The 16,426-nt window shown below is 41.2% G+C and overlaps 1 protein-coding gene across 9 annotated transcripts in view; it reads right to left on the reverse strand.

The window, feature by feature from the left end:
• Positions 1 to 14,190: 14,190 nt before the first annotated feature.
• The window catches only part of ECT2 (epithelial cell transforming 2), a 67,313-nt gene continuing 65,077 nt past the window's right edge, over positions 14,191 to 16,426 (reverse strand). For all 9 annotated transcript variants that reach the window (XM_089780755.1, XM_089780762.1, XM_089780760.1 and 6 more), the window contains one exon: positions 14,191 to 15,510. Coding sequence is in view for 3 of the 9 variants with exons in the window: in XM_089780762.1 (XP_089636888.1) it covers positions 15,421 to 15,510 (90 nt within the window). In the remaining 6 variants the exon portion in view is untranslated. The remainder of the gene's footprint in view (positions 15,511 to 16,426) is intronic.

A 16,426-nucleotide genomic window follows, 5' to 3' on the forward strand; every position in this document is an offset into this window, starting at 1 on the left:
GCTTCCAAGAGCTCAGATAGAAACAAACTTTTCTCCATCCCACCAAAGCAGACTGCAACCTTGCCCTGGAGTCTATTAATTCCATCCATCAGCATTTGTCAAGGATCATGAATTGAAGAAAGTATACAAAGTACTAAAAGATCATAAAATATTACTTCTCCCAAAAAGGGGGAACAAGTTGCATCCACCCTGCTTCCAGTCCCAGCCATGGCAGGAATAAAAGATTCACACATAGCTGGCATTAGGTCAAAAGACAGACCTTGTCCCCGCCACATATGGAAAAATACTTTTTGTACTATTAGCAAAAGAGAGGGGTAGCCGTACTAGTCTGTATCTGCAAAAACAATGTGGAGTCTTGTGGCACCTTAAAGACTAAGCAGATGTAGTTGGGCATAAACTTTCATGGGCAAAAACCCTCTTCGTCAGATGCACGAAGTGGAAATTGCAGTCTCAGGCATAAATATACCAGCCCAGGAAAAGAAGGGAGTTACCTCATCAGGTGCAAGGCCCTTACTAATGAGGTCAATTCAATCAGGGTGGATGTGGCCCACTCCCAACAGGTGATGGAGAGAGGTATGAATACCAAGAGGGAAAATTGCTTTTGTAGTGATCCTGCCATACCCAGTCTCTATTCAAACCCAGATTAATAGTGTCAAGTTTACAAATGAATTGCAGCTCTGCCATTTCTCTTTGGAGGGTTTTTTTTTGTTGTTGGACGGTCAAATTGAAATCTCATACTGTGTGTCCAGGGAGACTGAAATGTTCTCCTACTGGTTTCTGTACATTACCGTTCTTGGTGTCTGATTTGTGTCCATTTATTTTTTTGTGCAGAGACCATTTGGTTTGGCCAATGTTCAAGGCAGAGGAGAATAGCTGGCACATGGTGGCATATATCACATTAGTAGATGTGCATGTAAATGAGCCCCTGGTAGAGCTGGTGTGGTTAGTTTCAATGAGGGTGTTGCTCAAGTAGCTAATGGTATATCTTTGCCATCACTTGATGTGCTAGTATATTTATGCCTGGTGCTGCAATTTCCACTCCATACATTTGATGAAGTGGGTTTGTGTCCATGAAAGCTGATGCTCAAATAAATCTGTTAGTCTCTAAGGTGCCACAGGACTCCTCATTGATTAGCCATCCAGTGATTCAAAAATAATTTTTGATACAGCTTAATTATCACCATTAACTCTGCCACTGTACCACACTCATTGTTCCCCTTATCCACTTTACACTCCCCTACTTACATCTCTACTCTGTTTTGCATACTCTTACTTATCGCTATTGGTCACTTCACGGAGAGGGAGAACAGAAGTAGAAAAGGGTGAATTTGTTGACTTCTTTAAAAATTTCAAAACAGATGTAGTGCTCAATTAGACCATTTCAATTCAGCATCTACAAGTCATTGGTCTAGTCTCTGCAGTCCTACTGGTTTGTACACTTTGAGTTCAACATGTACTTCACATATATAAATATAAATGTATGTACTTCACATATATAAATTCTCCCATATTTCCTATTTATACTCAAAATATGAGACTCTCTCATGTTATCAGCCTCCATAGGCCCTGTTCTTCTCTGTATACAATAATAAAAAATGATAAAATAAAAATAATAATAATAAAACCTCTCAGTCACCACTACATACTTGTGGTGACTATCAGTTGTGATTATACATAATCCCACCAGTTTTATACATAACATTGCCAGTTTTAATTACTGTTGAAATCAGAAAATTAAAGGTGCTAAAAGTACACAAAACTGTTAGAAAAGAACAGGTAACTCAGAGGCAGATGGAGTAAACGGGCTTCTTTATTATGGATATTCGTTCTGCCTCAGACTCCCAAAACCTTGCTCCAAGTGAGCAACAAATTAACCCATGGCATACTCTTTTATCCTAGTTAGTATGTAAATATACATATCTGTGACAACTCCCCTTAAACCTTTAGGCTACGTCTAGACAGCAGTGCTATTTCAGGACACCGGAAGTATCCCAAAATAGCTATTCCATGTCTTTAAACGTGCCTGTTATTTCAATATAGATTTCAAAATAACGGGTGCGCTATGCCGGTGTCATGAGGATTAAGGGATGTTTCAGATTAGCACATCATCTCAAAATTTGGCACTGTGTAAACAGTGCCAAATTTCAAAATAAGCTATTTTGAAATTAGATCGAAATAAGATACACAATTTGCGTAGTTCAAATTGCGTATCTTATTTCGATCTATGGGTGCAGTGTAGATGGACCCTTACGTAGTAATATGACCACCACCCATATGATAAATAGTAATAATCATGTGATGGATATAATCATACCTGACACTGTTTACAGCACTTGTAGCTTACTAATTCAGTTCTCACAGCTTAAAGTCCTTTAATCAGCAACTTACTAGGGGCGGGGAGACTTACTGGTAAGGCAGAGAAGGAGCCATGACCTTGAATACATTTTATATATCTGGGAATGGAAAGGGAAGATAACACTACTTTTACAAGCAGAGTATTCATTAGAAAGTTACATTGCTTGTCCAACTGCACACAGGAAGGGAAATGGTAGCAAACTAACTATCAAGCAGAAGAAACAGTGCTGTCTTTGCCATTCTTCCTTATACCGTGGTAGCAATTACCCAGACCTCTTATTTAAGCCTTGCATACCCCAACAAAACTAATGGATAATTGTGCACCTGATTTGCACGAGCAAATGTTTGTGTTTGCATGCATTCTGTGGCAATTGAAAATCCAGCCCACAATTTCTCTAATGTTCTTATCTTAAAATGATTTTAACTAATATTTGATAGTGGTAAACAGTTAGCTTCATTTTGTGGCTGTCTGGTTGCCCTTTTGGCTTCTATCAATGGTAGGGGAGAGCAGTTTCCTGAATCTGAGCTTGAAACCAGCCCCATGGCAAAAACTTGAGATGAATTTATTTCACTCTTCCAACAGCTGCTGTGTAGAGTCAGCCAACATATCTAGCTGTGAACAGCTTTTTCTTGTGTGCTTTAAACCAAAACAAAACCACTTTAACTGCCCCTTATTTTGTCTTCAGCTGATGTCTGGCTTTTAGATCTAAACATCTGTTTCAAAAATAGTAACGAGACAACAGTGTGAAATAGCAGCTATTTTACTGTAAAATACAGGTCAAGCAGTCCTCTTTGCTCCATATTCAAAAACAGGAGCTCTCAAGCAGTTCCAATCTCTCCACCTTTTCTCTTCAAACAAAGAATCGTGAAAGATGAATCAGCTTAGACCATAAATGCTTTAATAGCATGCAGTGAAAGTATGTTTATTTCAAACAATGAGGTATGAATTCTAAGTAGGAACAGGTGTACGGCTGGCTGGAACCTTTGAGCTCTCCAGACCCATGTACGGAAGGGTGCTCTTGCAATTCAGATACTGTGGACTCCAGAGGAAAGGTTCCACACCCCAGCTCCAACCCAGATTTATCGGGTCACCTTGAACAAGTCACCTCCTCTTCCTGTAGTTTAGTTTACCCATCTGTAAAATGGGAGCAATAATCTTCCATTTTTGGTCTGTCTTGGCTATTTACAATCAGGGGTGGCCTGCCCTAGGGCGCCAAGTTAAAAGGGGCACCAAATTCAAGCGCAATATCATTGAGGGATTTGGAGGTGGGGATGCCAATTGCACGGTTCGCCTAGGGCACCAGTTGTTGGCAGCTAGTCTAGGGCTGCCACTGTTTACAATGCAACCTTTTGGGGGCATGGATCAAAGAAGAGGCTTCTTGCATTACTCTGACATTTATTATAATTAATCTCTTTAGTTTAAGCATGGCCACTATATGTACCAACTATGGTCTACGATCATGATTTCTTTAAACCAGGGCAAGCCAGTTAGCAAAAGTGACCTGTTGTTTTCTTGGTGTGCTGCTGAAACAGAAATATGAGCAACATTTAAAAAAAAAAAAAAAAAACTTTTAGCAATGCCATAGTCCATAGTCACAAACAGCACTGATCTCTCGCCTTCAGTCATAGGACCCAGGACTTAAACATACTCACTAGGAAAGAAGCATGAGGCTGACACCCAAAACTGTTGAAGATGTGAAGAACATTCACGTTGACAGTAGCTACACAAGTATTTAGTAGTGCAGATTGTAAATAGGGGAGAAACAGCTCCTCTGAGTATCAAGGGACATTATGTCCCCAAGTAAGCTAACTCAACTGAGTGGGATCCTTTCCTAGGAAGATTTTTGTATTGCCTTTTCATTTCCTGGTTTGAGAAAACAGTGAAGGTAGATTCTCCTCTACAGAGTCAGCAAAACCCAATCCTAGCCCCACTGAATCAGTGTCAAAATGACTGCAGGAGCAGGAATTAGCCCGAGAGATTTCTTCCAGTTACAGTTATTTTCCAATAAGTGCCAGTACAAGTCAGCTTAATCGCCTATTCTTTAAGAGCTTCTAATTTTGTACATCCCCTGACAAGATGGATTGCTGAGTTTATGGAACATGCTCTTTATTTTCTGTAAGTCATCTTCAGACTGCTTTCACTTAGGGAGAGCTCAACCATCCCTTGTCTGCTGAATATTCACTGGGCTGCTCTTGTGCCAAGTCACAAATGAAGCAGGCTTTAAGAAGTGCCTGCTGCTAACTTCTTTCTACACTGACCTCTGGCCAGGAGAGAGGGCATTCCTATATACTATTGAGGTGAAAACCTGGTGATTTTTTAAAATCAAATTTGAAGAGGAAAAAAAGTTTACCACCATGAGATAGATTATTTGTAACATGGGGGGGGGGTTAACCTACGAGCCCCGGCATGGACCCCCTTGTACCAGGGACTGAATAAAAACAGGTATAAGCTCTTTGACACAGGAACAAAAAGTAGTGTAAAGATAAATAACGATTAAATATCCTGTGGTCTACTGCAGTGGGTTCTACCATTTTATTTGCAGACTCCTGAAAAATTGCAAAAGGAGGCGCAGACCCCTTTGGAACTTAGATCTCCCGGCATCCACAGACCACAGGTTGAAAATCATTGTTCTACAGGATACCTTACATCTAACAGGCTGAATTACTATATATTTATGGAGTGAAGGTAGCAGCACAGAATCTTCAAGCCTAAGATGGCAGTCTACACTCAAAAAGCTATAGTGCAGTCACTTCCTATGCCAAAGGGAGGGATTCTCTCTGAGAAGCTGTAGCAACCCAGCACTAGCTACACCGGGACTTGCACAGTTACACGGATGTATCTCTGACAGTTAATCGGACCTAATTTTCCAGTGTAGCCTAAGTCTTTGCTTCAGTAGTTTAAGGGTCTTTCCACCAGGCACTACCCCTTTTATCCATTCTTTCATTTCAACAACTAGCCAGCAAACAAAGTAGGCCTCTGTCTCCCAGCCTGTTGGGAAGGGTTACTGGTTCTCTCAGCTATCAGCCTCATCAGAGGACTAGCAATATGACTTTTTCCAGTCAGTCCATTCTACTGTGAGCAAATAGATGTTGATAATAGTCCCTTTGGTGCACTCAATTTTTGTCCCCTCTCACTATTTCCCAAATGGTCTCCCCTAGCTCAGTCACACACTAGGGCTATGTCTACACTGGTGCGATCTTGCGCCAGAGCTATGCAAATGAGGCTAAGCGTGGAATATCGCCACGCCTCATTTGCATCCCTAATGAGCTTCCATTTTTGCGGAAGAGGCTCTTGCGGAAGAAGGAGCTGTCTACACGGCCCCTTCTTGCGCAAGAAAACCCTCTTGTGCAATGCCGTTATTCCTGAAAATAATCAGCTGACAGTTGTCTGAAAAGCAAGGTAGTATCATTTATTGATAAGCTTTGGTCGTATTATGATGCAAGTCCCATTAAACAGCCTCCTAACTCAACCGGTTCACTATATCACAGTACTGCAATATGTCTGTTAACACTCACTTGTTACATCTATCTTTAGATTATAAAATCTTTGGTCAGGGAACATTTTTTCCCTGTGGTGGCATGATGCCTAACTCAATGAAATTTGGAGCCCAGTTGCAGAACACAAATAATAGTTCATGTATGAGATTGGGAAGTGAAATAGCAGAGACATACTAATCTACAAGACTGATGTAGTTTGCCATTATACTATTCACTTGTTGTGGAACTGCATAAGCCTCTAGTATTTTAACTCTTCTATTCTATTTTTTAAAAATGTTCCTTCCTATTTGCCCATTCCCTATAAACTTCTACCCTCTTAGGGGAAATAGTAAAAACAGAATAAGGGCTTTTGACACTAGCCTGAGATTTATAACAGCAGGTACTCTTAGCAATTCAGGGAACCATCATGCCCTGAATTAACTGCTGCTCAAGTCTGTCACTTTACAGTGTAGTCACAAAGCAACACACAATACCAGAGAGTGCAGTCTGCACTTTAGAGCACCTCATTTGGTCAGGAACTCAGCCCTTGTGCGGACCTACCGCACAACCTCTTTAATTCATTGTTAAATTCAGCCCCATTCTATGCCAAAATTGCCTAGTTACACAGTAAGGCAAAATATATTTCATATTTAAAAACAATGGGGGGGACATTATCCCTGCTCTCAGCCTTCCTCTTAGTAGAAGCATTGGCCTGTTGATGTGAACCAAACTAAAGCTTCCCTTTGAAAACATTGAAAAGTTCAATTTGTAATTAAACGGCAAGAAAAAAATATTTGTGGGAATGGGTATGTCAGTAACAAGACTTTTTCTTTTCCCTTTTCCTTCCGCAAAAGTACAGTTACACTCTGATAACAGTGGGAAAGTGGTAGAAATGTTTACTATAGCACTTATATCATTGGTAGCAATAGAACACTGAAAGTGAAGAATTAGGCATGTGGCCATTTCCTAAACTATCTGAGGGCAGAGGATGTCAGTTCCAGACCTCTGCCACACAGAATACATAATTTATCTCTGTGCAGGCACTCTGGGGCTTCGACTTGACTTTTTACAACACAATTTATATAATCCAGTGATGGCTGCAGCAGCCATGAACACCAGCCACTGAGGGAGAAGGCAATGTTGCTTACGAGCACGCCAGTGGATCCTTGCCTCAAACATATAAAGATTCCGTATGAAAGTTCAAAAATATTTTTAAATGGCAAAACAGACTGTAAATGAACCAGTGTGTTGAAGTCCAAAAAATCTGAGATTTTAATTATCCAAGACGTATAAGTGAACAGGCTGGAGCACCCAGCCTCTAATTTTGTACTCTCAGCTCAGCTTCTCTTTCTTGCAAGCTTTTCCATCTTGGTTGATAAGTATTGCAGAAAGTGACTGGACTTTATTCAATCAAATTCTCAAGACTTGACCTACAACTGTGGTTTAGCATTAAACTATGTCTTCATCTTGGTAGGCCCAACCAGCAGCCTTATTTGTACAGTGGTATTGTTTACTTCCTACTTTTGGCATTTTCAAAATTAGCTTCCCTCCCACATCATCCTGGACAGAAAACTCCCGGAAGAATTATGACTTCACACAAGGACTTCCAACATCACTTGTTCACGGCAAAAAAATGGTTGATTACAGCTTTGTCTCACACTTAGTTGTCCTGTGCTCTCTATAAATGCCTCATTTAAAACAACTTTTAAAAAAATAGAATAGATGGGTTAAAATAATAGACTTATGCAGTTCCACAAGTGAACAGTATATGTGCAAATTACATCAGTCTTGTAGATTAATATGGATCTGCTGTTTCACTTCCTAATCTCATACATGGACATAATACAGTAATCTAACTTTGAAAAAAAGGGTCTGGACAAAGCTAGCAAGATCTGCATCTGAAAGTTAAAGCACTACACTGTCTGGCCAGGAAAGGGATATTGAAATGCTTCTGTTCAGTTAATGGATTTGATGTTATTTTTGCAGCCCACAACTAGTTTAAAAAGAACCTACTGTCAGCACTATCTTAAGCATTAATTCCTAAACCATGTTAGTCACTTTTGCAAGTTACATCAGCTTTGTTCCTTAACCTTTTTCGAAGGATGAACTGTTAAATATTGCAGTAGAGTGTTCTCAAATTCCCCTCCCCTCTCCTATTACACAAAGTTTGCAATTTGTACACTCTTCCCCAGCTAAATTCAGACAGGGAAGTGGAGAAGACAAGACCAGCTAGAAGGGAAAAGAGAGTGTCTTGATTATGGTCCATTAGTATGCTGGGTATCCATTATCAGCTACATATATTGCCTAAAGCACTTTTCTGTAGTATGCAGAATCTACTTCACATCAGAAGCTAGATAGCAGAATCCAACTGGTAGGGAGAAAGGGGAAATCTTCAGTATTAGGAATTAGCAGACGGTGCATGAAATTAGCAAGCAGAATCAACTGCAAACTGGTCATGCTAAAGCATGAGAAACACGTCTGGAAGTGCAATAGGCTTGTTGCTACCCATTTGTATCAAATTATGGAGTACAAAAACTGAAGAAAAGAAGCCAAGACACCCATAAAGGAAAGATGAGCCCCTATGTCTAGGTTTTATACTTCAGACCACAAAAATCCCACTTCGCCCATTCACGGCATTCTTTTATCTTCACTTCAACCCTTGGCCCAGTTCTACACAATCTGAAATGAAAGTTTAGCTTTCCAGAGCTAAATTTTAAATTCCAAATATCTGTTGGGTATCTTGCCTAACTGACTTAAGACTTTTCTCCAGTCCAGGGAAATGGCTCACAATGCTTTGTAGACTGAGACAAGAACTGATTCTCCTGATACCTCCCATTTACAATTCCACAGATCACCTCTTCTCCTATTTGCAATCACATATCTATGTAACAACTGCTTCCATGGAAAAGCAAAATTAGAATATTGTTCATTAATTTTCAAAGTTGCCTTTAATACTACTTAGCAATTAGAAAATTGAAGTTCTACAGGACCAGTCAACTAGCCAGGGACCAACTGCTTCATGTAACTTATTGCCCTATTAGGATTTTCTCAAGATAGTTAAGAATCTAAAGGGATTCGCACAGAAGAATTTGAAAAAACACCACTTAATTTTCAAATCTAAAAGTCAACTAATTGTATTTTTGCAAGTCTATTCTCACAAGCGTCAAAGTCTGATTAATATTGCAAAAGCTGTGAAGCTTTATGACTTGAGCAACCACTGCATGATGCCTCAACTCGAGAGGGATGAAACACAGAGGATATGAAAAATACAGGTTATTGTATGTGTCCTAGCATCGACCAGCTTCAGACACACAAAAAGTTGAAAAACAAACCAACCAAGAATTTTTTCCCCAAACACTTTGAACATTCTCTCACTACCAATTGCTGCATAGCCAGTAGATTGCTATAAGCTCATTAGACATTTCTCCACTCTGTGTAATTACATATGGCATCAGTGCAAAGTTCCACAACACTATCGATTGTGACAAGTTTCACTTTAAGTTTAACTAAAAATTGGGTAGCTATTGTTTCAGTTGAAGAAACTAGCCAAATAAACTGGGTTCAATTGTTGCCCCACCTTTGCCGCTTTAGGGTGCAGAAAACTATTACATGCTTGTTCCACTTTTCCTTATTGGCACTAACACCCATTAAAAAAAGTCTCATAAGCACCTCAAAATAGGCCATGTCTTACCCACCTAAGCATGACAATTGGTAGTCATTTCAAACTGATTTGTGGTCACTGCTAGAATAAGATTTTTTTTTAAATTAATTGTTGCACTGTATGATAGGGAAGCCTCAGAAGGGTAGCGGTGTTAGTCTATAACTTTAAAAACAACAAGTAGTCCTGTAGCACCTTAAAGACTAACAATATATATAGTATCTCATCTGATCTGAAGTGGGTTTTTCCCACGAAAGCTCATGATACTATATATATAATTTTTATTAGTCTCTAAAGTGCCACAGGACTTCTTACTGTTTCTAGGATAGGGAATAATTCTACAGTCGGGAGCTAGATTCCACAGCCAAATTACAGTGTAACGAACCAAGCTGATCCACAATGATAGGTCTTTAGACACGCTAAGCAGGGCCAAATAGACAGTACAGAGAGTGGCAGAGTTTTTGTCTCCTTTGATAGAGGATTAGTTAAGCATGCAAGAGGGGCTTTAATCCACCTCCATTTCAGGTTTGAATCTACAGAGTACCCAGTTTGCTTTAGTTTGACTCATGCCTTCACAAAATATAAAATACTGGCTAAAAATCCCAGAAAAAATAAAAACACAACCTTTCCTAAACATTATACATATCATTTTTTGGTTGTGGGAACAGCAAAGTTAACTGAACCAGTCAGCATGCCTGTGCTTTATTTCCATTGGTACATTGGAACCAGAGGGTATGTCTACACTACCCCGCTAGTTCGAACTAGCGGGGTAATGTATGCATACCGAACTTGCTAATGAAGCCCGGGATTTGAATTTCCTGGGCTTCATTAGCATAAAGCCGGCGCCGCCATTTTTAAAAGCCGGCTAGTGCGAACCCCGTGCCGCGCGGCTACACGCGGCACGGGCTAGATAATTCGAACTACATAGCCATTCGTGGAACGAGGAGTACATATAGTTCGAACTACGTAGCCATTCCGAACTATCTAGCCCGTGCCGCGTGTAGACGTGCGGCACGGGGTTCGCACTAGCCGGCTTTTAAAAATAGCGGCGCCGGCTTTATGCTAATGAAGCCCGGGAAATTCAAATCCCGGGCTTCATTAGCAAGTTCGGTATGCATACATTACCCCGCTAGTTCGAACTGGGTAGTGTAGACATACCCTTACTGATTACTGTACAGGGCTTCTCACATTTTACAAAAGCTGAAAACTAATGTTACCACAGTTTAGAAATAGAGTTAACAATGGTGATAACATTTGTTATAACCACATGCAGAATAGATCTCCAACAATACAATACAACACTATCAAGGCATTTTTGTGACAAATTAAGTTAGAATATAGCTAGTAACCCCTCACTCACAGATCTATAGATGTCCTGTGACTTTGTCCTTTGATCGGCTTTTGTGATGCTGGTAGACCAGGTGGCAGCTCTCACCAGATGAGCAATGATAAATTCAGAGCTGGAAACCAGACCAGCTCACCTGTACATTAGTCTTGCTCAAGACAGGTGTTAGATTCGTAAGATGCATGCAAGCATTTTACAAAGACTAAATGCATTAATCTTATTTATGTCTGAATCTCACACTATACAAAAAAAGACAGTTACCTGTTTTGTAATTGGTGTTGTTTGAGACATGTTGTTCATGTCCATTCAACATAGGTATGTTTGCCTGCCACATACACTGGTGCTGGAAGTTTTTCCCTAAGCAATACCCATAGGGACTGGGGTCCCCAGTGCCCGCTAGAGTGGTACATGCATGGCATGCTATATAGGGCGCCCCTCGGCCCCTCCCTCAATTCCTTCTTGCCAAAACTCCAACAGATGGAAGGAGGGTGGGAGGCCGAAAGGACATGAGCAAAATATCTTGAAGAACGTTTTACAGAACAGGTAACTATTTTTTTTCCCCTTCGAGGGATTGCCCATGTCCATTCAACATAAGTGACTATAAGCAGTGTCTGTGGAGGTGGGTAGCAGTTATGAAAACAGACTGCAAAACATCCCTGCCAAACGTAGCATCCTCCTTGGCCTGCTGTGTGATGGCATAATGAGACGTGAAGATATGGACCGATGCCCACGGTGAAGGTTGCTGCCCTACAGATGTCCTGGATCAGGACATGCACAAGGTAAGCTCATGGAAGCTTGAGCGCTAGTGGAGTGGGCCATAATCAACTCCAGTAGCTGGGTCCTCATTAATTCATAGCGCATGAAGATGCAGGAAATAATCCATTTGGACAGCAGCTGGAAAGAAACCCCTCACCACACACCACAGACCTCAAACAGCTGGATAGATCTGTGAACGGAACATGTGCTCTCCAGGTAGAAGATCAAGGCCCAACACACATCTAGTGCATGGAAGCACCTTTCCTCATTGTTCCCAGGAGGCTTGGGATAGAAGATTGGCAGAAAAGTGTCCTGGTCCACATGGAAGGCAGAGACAATCTTGGGGAGAAAAGGCCAGGTGTGGCCACAGCTGGACCTTATCCTTGAACTGGTTATTCGGCGGGTCCGACAGCAGCACTCAGTGCTCCAACACCCACCTAACCAAAATGATGGTGATCAGAAAGGCTATCTTGAAGGAGAGTAAGCAACAGGGTGCACGTAGCCAGGAGCTCAAACAGATAGCCCATGAGCTGTGCCAGGACCAGGTTCAATTCCCACAGCGGGAAAGGGTCTCTAACCTGTGGGTAGAATTGCTCCAGACCCCTTGCAAACTGAGAAGTGACACCATGAGAGAACACTGAGTGACCCTGAATTGGTGGATTGAATGCAGAAATGGCTGCATGACTTCAATGGTGGCCAAGGATAGATCTTGCCACTTCAGGTGTAGCAAGTAGTCCAGGATTACCTGAAAAGAAGCTTTGGCTGGAACCACTCACTGCTGCTGTGCCCATGCAGAGAAGCGGGTCCATTTGGCAGTGTAGGTGGGCCGTGTAGAAGGCTTTTGACTCAAGAATTTCCTGAACATCACGTGAACATGCCAGTTGCTGCGGGTTCAACCATGGATGAACCACAGCGTCAGGTGGAGTGAGCTGATCTTCAGGTGGAGCAAGTGACCCTGGTCTTGGGAGAGCAGATCAGGCTTCAGTGGCAGCATCCTGAGTACGTGCAATACTGGGTTCATCAATGCCCTGAACCAGTGCTAGCGAGGCCAGGCCGGCATGATGAGGATGATCATCACCTTGTCCCTCTTGACCTTTGGCAGGACCTTGCCAATGAGGGGAAATGAAGGAAGGCATAAAGGAGACCATCCGACCACTTGTACAGGAACACGTGGCAGAGAGCCTTGCTTGAGTCCAAACCTGGAGCAGAACCATCTGCACTTTGCACTGTCTCTGGTTGTGAAAAGGTCCAGTAGGGGACATCACCAGTCACTGAAGAGTGAGACCGTCACCTCAGGGTGAAGCACCCACTCATGTGGGGGGAGGAGAACTCTCTGCTGAGACATTCTACGATCACATTTCTGACCCGTGAGAGGACCTCACACGCATTCCTGATCACCCTGAATTTTTACCTTTATTACCTCTCTTGGGTGCGCAGGGTCCCCATGTGGGCTCTCCAACCACAGTCCTTAATTCAGACTATTGTACATATTCTACAGAAAGCTTTCAGAGCACTTGTGTACTTCTCCCCCCCGCCCTCCAAGAGGAAAATCCCTAGAGATAGCTACTTCTCCTCTCCCCCCAACTACTGGAACCAAAGAGAGTTATAGAGCAGGGGTGGGGAAACCTCAGGCCCCGGGGCCGGATGCAGTGCCTGGCTTTTCTGAATCCAGCCCCCGAAGAACTTCAGCCCTCCCCTCCTTCCCCTACTGCAGTTAGTGCACACAAATCTACTAGCCTGGACCCTTCTAGGCTCTGGTGTGTGAGGGGAATGTGGAGAGCGTCTTGCTCCTCAGTTGGGGACCACATCAGTCTTTTATTTTTTGCTTCTCACTGGTGTTCAGTCCCCGACTGATTTTTCAGTGGCTCTGCAATCCTGCCCCCTGACCCAAAAAAAAAAAAAAAGTTCCCCAGCCCTGCTAAAGAGGTTGAACCTCCCTGGTCCAGTACCCTCAGGACCTGATTGATCCTAAACAAGGGAGTTTGTCAGACCAGAAGAGGTCAGTTCTAGTCCCCCTGCCCTGCCAACCCAGCTCTGTTCCTGGCTTAGCTCATGCTCCCATCCAGTCCCCCCCGCCCCATCCCGCCAGTCCGGCTGGGCTCACGGCCACCGTAGGGCTGCTGTGTTGGGTTCCCAGCTGCCAGCCCTGCCTCCACAGCAATCCCACTGGCACTGGCCTAGCTAGACTGCTGCAACAGGGCTCCACTGTTGTTCTGGCCCAGCCAAACTCCCACAACAAGGCTCTTGGCCCCCTTGCTGTTAGCCTGGCTGGGTTCCCAGTTGCTGGCCCTCACCAGGACTCTTGGTCCAGGAACATCCGTGGTCCTGCCTGACCACAAACGTCGCTTGACCAGAAAGTCCTGATTTAGAGGTTTAACTTGTACAGTCAGAGAAAATGCACAACTAACAGAACAGTATCCACAGCTGTAAATCCTCAAAACATTTCACAGAAACCATGTAGGGTATATGTATGTATTTAGTGGGCTGCCACTATGTTTCTATAAAATTCACAATACACACTTCTAGACTCCTGTTGCTGTAATGCACACCTTGATTCAGACTTTTCTGAAGAGTCTGATTAGTATAACAGTAAGCAATGTTGTTTTAACAGTTTATTTACATGATTTGTATTTGCAAAAAACACAATCTTAAAAATACAGAAGTAACAGGTCATCTGACATCTTCAAAACACACTAATTACATATAACAACCTCAAAATGCTATTTTTTAAAGGGAATCATAAGTTGAAAATGTTACACATGACATACAGGCAGTTAGTTCAGAGTTATTAAAATGCAGAAATATACACATTTGGACAATTCCTGAGATGGTGTTGGATAATAGAGAGAAAACGTGATTATTCTAAGATGTACAGCTTGCAAAGGTACAAAATGACTAAGTATAGCAAAGATGTAGGAAAAAAAGCTTTGGAAATTATACATCAAAAACCTATAAGTAAAAGTATTAGTGTTAAACACTCTAACAAGGCCCACAATTTCAGCTTGGCACTGTAGGAGCCAGTGCATGAATAAACTACACATATAAAAGTAGTTAAACAACATTCTGGAGACAGTTTTATAACTAGTCTCAACTCAAAGGCTATAAATACAGTTTAAGTACAGTGTTTTTTCTTCCTTGGACTTGCACATTTTAAAAGTGTTCATTTTAATTTGTTATCAGATCAAGTTATTCTCGGTGGCTAAGCTAGTCACAGAATTCCAAAGTATTGGGTTAGAAAAGGATGCATAGAAAATATGAACAACCACATGCATTAGATCACTCAAGTATATTCATGTACTAACAACCTAGATCGTCTAGAATATCCTGAAAAAGCAGCTGTATAACAGGCCAACTGTCATACTCTAAAGGAGCACATCTGAAGCAAACTATTTCTGTTTAGTCAAGGGTCCAGGCATTAGCTTTTAAGATAAGGAATACAGAGCCAACTGGTGAAGTTAAGAAACCTCTTCTAGATTAACTGAAGAACCTCATCCAGTGGATGACTTAAATAAGAGACTTCTTAATTTAAGCATTTGACAAGTTTATAGCCTAAACTAGACAGTTTGTTGAAACAATGAAGAAACAGATCTGTGCAAAGTAATATATTATATCTAATACTAGATCAAATTTTTCACTTGTTTGGTCGACTAGGTGATCTGCTTCAATACTAGTCAAAGAGTCCCTACTGGTTAACAAGATATTGGGTAATATTAACGTAAAGGTCATTAAAGTGATATTGACTAAAGTACCATTAATGTCAGTAATAGATCATCTGAACAGCCAGTTGCTTGTCAGTCATTACATTATAGTAGTCCATTTTAAGTCTACTTCATATCAAGTGGGTTGTTGATCGACTTAAGGTGTGACTCCTCTTTGCAAACATTGAGGGAAGATTTACCAAGGAAGGAGAAGCAATAGCCTGGAAGGGGGGAAAAAAAGTATTTGTTAATATGACCAAGTATCAGTCTCAATGTTATAGTCATTTTGGAGCTTGAGGTGTAGGGGGCACACAGCAGCTCAGTTTCTTCAGATATAGGCAGACTGCTAACCCTTATTTTAAGGAGTCAGCATTTCTGAGTTTTGGATAATGAACTTGGTTAAGTTGGATAATGACATATGGTTAAGTTCATTATATAAAAATGAAAATTTGCCCCATAACGAGACTGTTGAAAGGTATGCATGGTTCTAGAACATCTGAAGTAGTTCTCTTAATAAAAGCAAAACATACCTAATCCACATCCTCGTGCAGTTCATGCTTTCACAACAGCATAGTATCTCCTTCCAAGTTTTCCAACTTATAACTTGTTATAAAACAGTTTGCTATATTAGCAAGTCTTGAAAGATTGAGATGAGCTTTCCATAGCTACATCACCACTTAAAACTTTTTATGCTCTTAACATTTTCAAGCCGCAAAAGCTCCTGATTTGACGCTTGAAGAGACTTTGGTATTAAAGAGAACCAAACAAATTAACCTAATTTTATTATTGAATAGTCTTAGCATATGTATGCCTGTATATGATTGTCAACTAGACAAAAAGAGTTGCTATTCTGATGTTGTGAACAAGTCTCAGAAAAACTGATGACCACAAGCTTAGTTTGCTGCTAAGCAAAAGTTTATATTCATTTTAGTTTAAGATTATTTATAAGGGTTTTTTTATTTTGTTTTGCAACCTCAGAAGTTTGTTTTCAATTGTAGCAACAACAGGTGCTAGTATTATAGTTGTTAACTAGGAGAGAAATGTATTCTTATGGAGGTATTTAACAGGATGACCATTACATAATTTACTGTTTAAGATTCATATAAGTCTCAATAGTTGTATTCAAGGAATATTTCA

This window comes from Pelodiscus sinensis, chromosome 10 (assembly GCF_052426305.1).
Source record: "Pelodiscus sinensis isolate ZL-2025 chromosome 10, ASM5242630v1, whole genome shotgun sequence".
NCBI classification, from domain to species: domain Eukaryota; kingdom Metazoa; phylum Chordata; order Testudines; family Trionychidae; genus Pelodiscus; species Pelodiscus sinensis.